General features: G+C 36.8%; 1 protein-coding gene across 1 annotated transcript; it reads right to left on the bottom strand.

The window, feature by feature from the left end:
• Positions 1-1,614: 1,614 nt before the first annotated feature.
• Positions 1,615-7,495, bottom strand: LOC107794792 (glutathione hydrolase 3-like). The gene is made up of 7 exons (XM_016617320.2): positions 7,268-7,495; positions 5,170-5,504; positions 3,864-4,382; positions 3,490-3,716; positions 2,873-3,137; positions 2,600-2,737; positions 1,615-2,119 (listed from the first exon to the last, which is right to left on the bottom strand). The coding sequence occupies exons 1-7, from the start codon at positions 7,380-7,382 to the stop codon at positions 1,844-1,846; spliced, it is 1,875 nt and encodes a 624-aa protein (XP_016472806.1). The 5' UTR covers positions 7,383-7,495; the 3' UTR covers positions 1,615-1,843.
• Positions 7,496-8,000: the final 505 nt, after the last annotated feature.

Here is an 8,000-nt window from a genome sequence, read left to right as displayed (position 1 = left end):
ACCCAATGGGCTCTTCACTATTAAATGAGGTATTGCACCCGATAGCCTATTTTACATGTGCTATTTCGCGGAAGTGCACAGTTAGCCACTAATTAGAGATATCTTTACTCTTTTAAAATATATTTATCTTTAGCCAGTATTTATTAAATTTTTACCCGCTCGGACAAAAATACCCATGTGCTAGACATGGGTGTTGTATAAATATTAAGGATATGGTGACCTTAACTTCATTAATGTTGTGTAAACATTAAGGACAAAGTGACCTGTATTTGCACCTTTTGTTGTTAAACTTTAGGACATCATGTCCTTAATTTCATATGTGTATTGTAAATATTAAGGATATGACGTCCTTAACTTCATGTGTAGTGTAAATATTAAGGACACCATGTCCTTAATATTTACACAGCACTCATAAAGAAAGGGTAAAAATATCTTTTCATATTAATTTTAATAGAGTAGTGGCTATTTTTGCTCTGCATTAAAAATACTGGATAAAAACTAAATACCATGTTAAAAAGTGGCTATCTCTCGCCATTTCTATGCTATTTACGTTCTATCCAGTTTTTCCGAAGTATTTAAATTATAGCCAGTGTTGGCAAAATTCCGACAATTTTTCTCTTCTTCTTATTTCCACTATCCTCATGAGTGAGCATCAAAGAAAGTAGGACGCTATTTTAAGAAATTTTTTTCAATTTCAAAAAAAAAACATAAAAGAAAGTAGGTCCACATATAGTGAAGCTGCTCAGTTAAGTAGTGTTTTTAGGTTTTTTCCTTTTCTTTTACTCAAAATAATATATGTCCTTTTTTTAATTCGTCATTCACCACGTCAGCAGCGAGTGCATTGCACAAACTTTGTAAGTTTGGCTGATTGTCGAAAAAGTGCTCAATTGAAATAAATTTCGGATAGTATAAGTGCTCAATAGGAACACCCTTGAGTTTAGGTGTCTAAATGAAAAATCGTGTCAACTTATTCGGCCTTTAAAATTAAGGGTTGGAGTTACATTAGGGATCGAGAGCAAAAAATGAAACTTTTTTCTTAACGACGAGAACATAATTAGAAAATATTTGATGTATGACAAAGTTGCTACCTTCAAATAGTAAGTACATGAGCAAATTTAACCCTTTTCACTTTTGTAAACCATCCACCTTTTAGTTTAAATTATGGATCCTCATTTTGGTAATGTGGTAAGATCAATATCAAGTTGATATATTGTCATAACTTCCTTCAGTCATTTGTAAATATTTTACATATTCTTTCTTTGTGATTTTTTTGTCTGATTTACTAGTGCAAGCTCAATATCATGTTTCATCTTGAGATAACACACTCTTGAGCCGAGAGTCTATCGGAAATAGCCTCTCTACCTCACATAACGTAGAGGTAAGGTCTGTGTACACTCAACCCTCCTCAAACTCCACTTGTGGGATCACAAAGCGTATGTTGTTGTAGTATTGAGAAAGCACACTACATGCTATAGGATGGTAATGAATGGTTCTATTGTTGACACAAGCAAGACAAACATTTTGACTCCAATTCAACTCATGAGCAAAACATCATAAGTTAATTCACTTTGCCCCAATATTTACTTCCTAGCAAAGGAGAGAAACAGTATGTTTCATGTCAACTTATGACTAAAGACTAAACTTTTATATCAACATGAATTTACTAGAGAGGATAGTTTCTTGATCATGTTTCACACAGAAGACAGTACTTGCCCGATTCAGGCAAATCTTGAATATCCCTTTCTATATTATGTCCAGAAACTGTGGCTTTTAGCCATTTTTTGAACCTTATATACAAACAATAGACTGATTCATACTCATAAAATCGCGTAGGATGAGTCCATCATATGGCTGCAGGTCTTCCATCTTTCCTAGGATCACTTACCGCCACAAGCATCCCATGAAAAACCCCGTTTTTATATTCTTTCCCGCTCCTTCTTCCCAACTTTAAATGAGAATTTGGAAGGTTTTGAACAATTAGCTGACAGATGGCTCCTCCGTTATGTGCTTCGAGTTGATGACCCCTCTCTTCCAAGAAATGCTTTTTCTCATCCGATAGCTCAATGTGATCGCCATCGATGCATGTCCAGTTCTCATACAGAACTACATTCGGAATTAGCTGCAAAAAGAGGAACACGAATCAATACTCGGGGTTTCAGAATTCGTCCGTATCAAGAAATACGTGAATTGCTCAGTAGTGCTTCGCCACTACGCTAGCTGGCGGAAATAGCTTAATGGTAGAGCATAGCCTTTCCAAGGCTGAGGTTGAGGGTTCAAGTCCCTCCGCTCCTGGCTTCGTCGTTTAGTGGTAACAAGTTCCGTGCATAAGCCACTTTAGAGATAGGTGATCCTTAAAAATACTCCCTCTGTTCCACTTTATGTGAGCCTTTTCGGAGCACGAGGTTCAAATTGACCAATTTTCCTTGTGGATTGAGACATAGAATTTTCAAAAATTACTACATAAAAAGTACTATAAGTCATACTAATAGTTAACAATTCAAAATAAGAAAACTTTGTCTGACTCCCTAAATAGTAATAGATTCACATAAAGTGGAACAGAAGGAGTAATATACATTGCTGATCAGGCAAAGGGACCGACCTCGTGGTAGACTCTTGGACTCTGCACTGCTGCTAAAGGATCCATTCCCAAGATGAAATGGTTGATGAAAACCTGGACCACCGCGGGGATTATTTTCATGCCACCACTACCACCAATTACACCAGCCAACTGATTATCCTGTTAACAAGAAGAAGAAAGAATCAATAAAAGATATACTAAACAACAACTACTGAGGAAGTTCGGATTGTCCATATACTAAGCAGTTAAGAAAGATGACGCATTGCTCAAAGGATCGTTTCCTGGATTGGATACCTTGAGAACAATGATTGGAGCCATGGACGACAACGGTCTCTTTTTTGGTTGAATAAAATTAGCCGGGGCAGGAGGGAGTTCATCAGGGGATATCTCACTAGGTGTTGAGAAATCTCCCATTTCGTCGTTGAGTACAATACCAGTTGATGGAGAGAGCACACCGGCTCCAAATGGATAGTTTACTGTGGTAGTTACTGATACAGCATTTCGATCAGAATCTACAATACAAAAGTGACTTGTTCCGTGATCTCTTAGCTGACTCCACCTACAAATCAAGGACCAAAACCGCTTTAGAGCCATTGGTGTGCAATCAATAGGCTTGTTAGTTCTGGGCTCAGTCTGAAATACTCCTTCTGTCCCAATTTACGTGGCGGTGTTGGATTTCGAGAATCAAAAAAGTTTTTCTTTGACTGCGATTTTTTCATAAGCCTTTTAAATATTTTGATTTAATTATTATTGTGACTTATAGTACTTTTTGCGTAGTTTCCAAAGATTTAAATTTTATTTCAAGACTAAAAGATTCTATGTCCAAATTCATGGTCAAAGTTAACTTATTTGACTCTCGAAATTCACAAACCGCCACATAATTGGGACGGAGGAAGTAGAATTTATCTAACCTGGGCATATAGTATTCAGGAGGAAAGGTGGTATTGTCGAAAATCTTCTGTCGAATTGCTTTGGCAAAAGATGGGGAAAGCATGTCTGATACAGTTTTGCTGATATTTACAAAGTCGGGATCACCGAGGTCCATCCGAAATGCAAACATGTGTTTCATCGCCTCAATTAGTCGATGCAGACCTAAAGAACCTTCTGCAGCATTATAGCTTTCAAGGATTTTAAGAATCTGCATTTCCCCAATCGCAATGGTTTAGTCAGACAATTGCGTTGTATTAAGTTTAGACATAATTGAGGAAGATTGGAACCAATACGTCTACGTCTGTGTTATTAGAAGGAAAATAGCAGTACAAGCTAAGTTGGTTTATATACATACCAGAGAAATCCCCAGTGTTCCACTGGACGGAGGTGGCATTCCAACGATGGTGTAGCCCATAGCATTAACGGTAACTGCTTCTGGAGTTTCCACTTTGTAATTCCTCAAATCGTCCATTGTCAAAATTCCACCCGCTTTTTTCACATCTTCGACAAGCTTTTCACCAACCTCTCCATTATAGAATGCTTCAGGCCCTTGTTCAGCAATAAGCTCTAAGCTGTGGCTAAGTTTTACATTATGGCAAATATCACCTGCCCGTAACAATTTCCCCTCTGGTGCAATTACTTGTCGTAAACCAGGATCTTTAAGTATCAACTTTGCTTTTGACGCAATATGATGTGCAAGATATGGAGCAACCACGAATCCATCTCTAGCAAGTTTAATCGCTGGTTGAAATAGGGTCTTCCACGGCAACCTGCCATGTTTTGACCAAGCGGCGTGAAGACCAGCTAACTCACCGGGAACTCCCATGGACAATGCTCCCTCTAACTTGGATTTTCCATTATTATCATACATGTTCTGCTTGAGGACAAACAAAACAAATTCAGAACCTGCAACTTCGTGTTGTCTATGTTTATATACTAAATACTAATTCCAATTCCCAATAAGAGCAGAACTGCAGTTTTCTCATGTAGACAGCTACAACAGCTATTACTACTATGCCTCAATTCCAAGCAAGTTGGATCAGCTACATGAATCCTCACTGTCCATTTCGCTTCATTAAGCCACAGTTTACTTATGCCGATACAAATTAAAGAATTTAACTTCTATACACTAACAAACCAAATTGTTTTTTACAATATCAGTACTTCAATCCAAAGCAAGTTGGGATCGATTATACGAATCCTTAGTGTTCATGTCTCTCCATTTGAGCCAAAGTTTACTTATGTCGATACAAATTAAAGAATATAAACGTAATACACTAACAACCTAATTGTCTTTTTACAATATCAGTACTTCAATCCAGAGCAAGTTGAGATCCGCAATATGAATCCTCAATGTTCATGTCGCTCCATTTAAGCCACAATTTACTCATGTAGGTACAAGTTAAAGAATTTTAACTTATATACACTGATAATATAATTCTTTTATACAATATCGGTGTATTTAACTTGGTGTAATAGGCAGCGTGTCTTATTTTCCACATTAGTATTCCCACTATTTATGGACGATTGCATGTAATTTTCGGTTAGGTGACCTGATACTGTAAAAATTCATTTCTCCAAATTAAATAGTTATTTGATGATGTTTGGATGAGTTGAAACTTGAATGAGAAAAAGCAATGCTAAACGAGTGAATTACGAACCTGTGAAGCAGCTAAAGGAGCAGTTTCCCTCATATCAATAGCTTGAACTTCTGATGTTGATGAAGATCTAACAACCATAAAACCTCCACCGCCAAGTCCGCTGGCCATTGGATTGACAACTCCAAGGCAAAGTGCTGTGGCAACTGCAGCATCAACAGCATGTCCACCAATTTTAAGCATGGATATACCAATTTCCGAGCATCGACCATCATCAGCAGCAACAACTGCTTGCTCCGATTCAACAACGTCAGCATTTTGCTGCAGTTTTCCATTATATCTCTCAACATCTCCGATTAGCCAAATACCAACGTGTCCATGGTGTCTAAGGCCTATAACTAAATTAAGATGGAGGAAAAAAAGGAACTTAAAAATCAAATGACAAAGAAGTGCAAATTGCAGGTGCTAAAATAATTGTGTAAGCTCGAGCAACTTCTTGATTCTTATTTCAGAAGATAATTAGACAATCGATGTTAAAGGTAGGAATATACATGCCAATTCTTTATATTTTTTATAATGGAAATATGCCCGAGAGCTAATGGCGCATTGTTCGAAACTCAATGGATAGTGGGCCCGCTCCTCTAATTCTCACTTAAAGTAGGATTTTTGTCTATGACAATGTTCCACTGCTAATTTTGGTTTAAAAAAGTAGGAATGTACATGCCAAATTTTATTTTTTGATAACCGACAAGCGATTATCAGAAAAGTGCAACCCGGTGCACTAAGCTTCCGCTATGCGCGGGGTCCGCAAAAAGGCCCTTGTGGTCTGGCCCTTTCCTGGACCCGTTGCATAGCGGGAGCTTAGTGCACTGAGTTGCCTTTTTTGGTAACCGACAAATCCCAGGGTCATTAGCGTATTGTTCGAAACTCAACGGATAATGGGTCCGCTCCTCTAAATTCTCACTTAAATACTAGGATTTTTGTGTATGACAAGGTTTGAACCTGTGAAATGCGCACTCACACATCACAAGTTGTGCTTTTACCACTAGACCAAAACCCCACAAGCTTGTACATGCCAATTTGCCAGGTCAAATATTATCCAATTCAAGAAAGCCTGTAAATTTGACAATTTTTAGGCAAAAACCCAGAATTTGATTTTTTTTTAAAATATGTCCTTACGATAAAGGGTCAGCAAAATTTTACGCTCTACGGTAATTACTCAACAAATTCTTTCACAATTTCAAGATTTATAACATAACACTTCACTTCTCTTAAGTAAAGCTAAAGAGAGAAATTCCTGTTAGGATCAAAAAGTCACGTGTCATGCGGAAGCTAGTAACACAAATCTTGAACGACGATAAATCAAACAACAAAAGAGAAATATACCAAAAGAGACACAAACATTTAACGTGGTTCGGTCAACTGACATACGTCCACGGCGGAGATGAGCAATCCACTATATATAAAAGAGAGTTCAAAATATCGAGATAACAACCTCACGAAGAGGCAAACACAAGTGATACACTAACATTTGTCCCGTAAAATTCTCCCCCTAAACACGACTCTCAAACCTCATATGGCTACATCGTGGATGTTAGAGATAAAGTTCAATCTCTATAAGTTAGGATAGAAATCTCTATTAGTTAGGATAGCTATGTTCTGTTAGCTATATTTTAGGATATATGATTGTTCTATTAGTTACCTTATCTCCCTAGTCTTCTATAGTGTGTTGTAGACTGTTGTATATATATTCAACTATGTACTCAATAGAAAATCATCGAATTCTCTCAACATCATCTCTCATAATGCTACTGAATGGGAAAGAAAGATCTCAATTTATAGAAGTTCAAACATTTTTCTACCAGAAAAGGGACTAGCCAACTATGGAAGCATTATATTTTCCTTCTAGGAAAAGAAAAACTGAATTATGGTAAATATGTTGTTCTTTCCTCCGTGAAATAGGAAAATCAATTATAGTAAAAAAATCTAGACAAACACGTAACAATTCCATAATCATGGTGTTAATTAACTTCATTTTTCATAGCTTTTTAAAGCCCAATTAACGAAATTCCTACAGAATTCAACTGAATATTCTGTTAACAGAATTGCAAATACTAAGAAAACAAAGAAGAAGACAAAAAGTCAAAGGTGAAAAACTCACATGAAATGGCAGTGAGTGCAAATAAAAAGCAAAGAGCAAAACTCCATTTCTTCCTTCTATTGAAAGTAGCAGGAGAAGGGTCCAACAATGGAGCTTCTAAATTCTGTTTACTCATCTCTCTATGACTAACAGAATGGCCGTGGGGGGGACAGTAGGTGAGAGAAAACTCAAAGGTCGTGTGTTTATATAATTGCTTATACGTTTGGTTGAGTGCGCTTTTGTTGGTTGATGATGACTTCAGTTGACGTTACGGGTTCATACTTTTAATGAGCTTTAAACATACGAATCCAAATTAGATATATCATATGGTGGCGGAGCCACTTTGTGATATTCCTTCGTCTGAAAAAATTACATTGTGATTCCGTAATTTTTATTTTATATAAATATATTATTATATGTTGACTCTTTTAACTTTTTCGTATGTTTACTTTTTTGTATTTTGACACTCCTTGATGGAAATTTTGGCTCCGCCTGATATTAGGTACCACTAAAAAATCAAAAAAAGGATAGTTGGGTAGATAGTTGGGATTTTTGCCCTTAGTTTTAAATTTTCGTGAGTCATTGTGGGATTATTCGACACGAAATCCACAATAGAGAGAATTTAATACTGGATAATTAAGAAAAAACTATTCTCCTCCTCTCTTTTTTCCCTTTAACCATGCGTCGTCTAAATTCTATTGGGCCACTAATTTAAATTCACAAGGTGAATAAATTCAATAAAAGTTAAGAGCCT

The sequence above is a fragment of the Nicotiana tabacum genome, chromosome 8 (assembly GCF_000715075.1).
Source record: "Nicotiana tabacum cultivar K326 chromosome 8, ASM71507v2, whole genome shotgun sequence".
Classification (NCBI taxonomy): Eukaryota; Viridiplantae; Streptophyta; class Magnoliopsida; order Solanales; family Solanaceae; genus Nicotiana; species Nicotiana tabacum.
The sequence above is the reverse complement of the archived record's forward strand: the minus strand, read 5'-3'. Positions and strand labels throughout refer to the sequence as shown.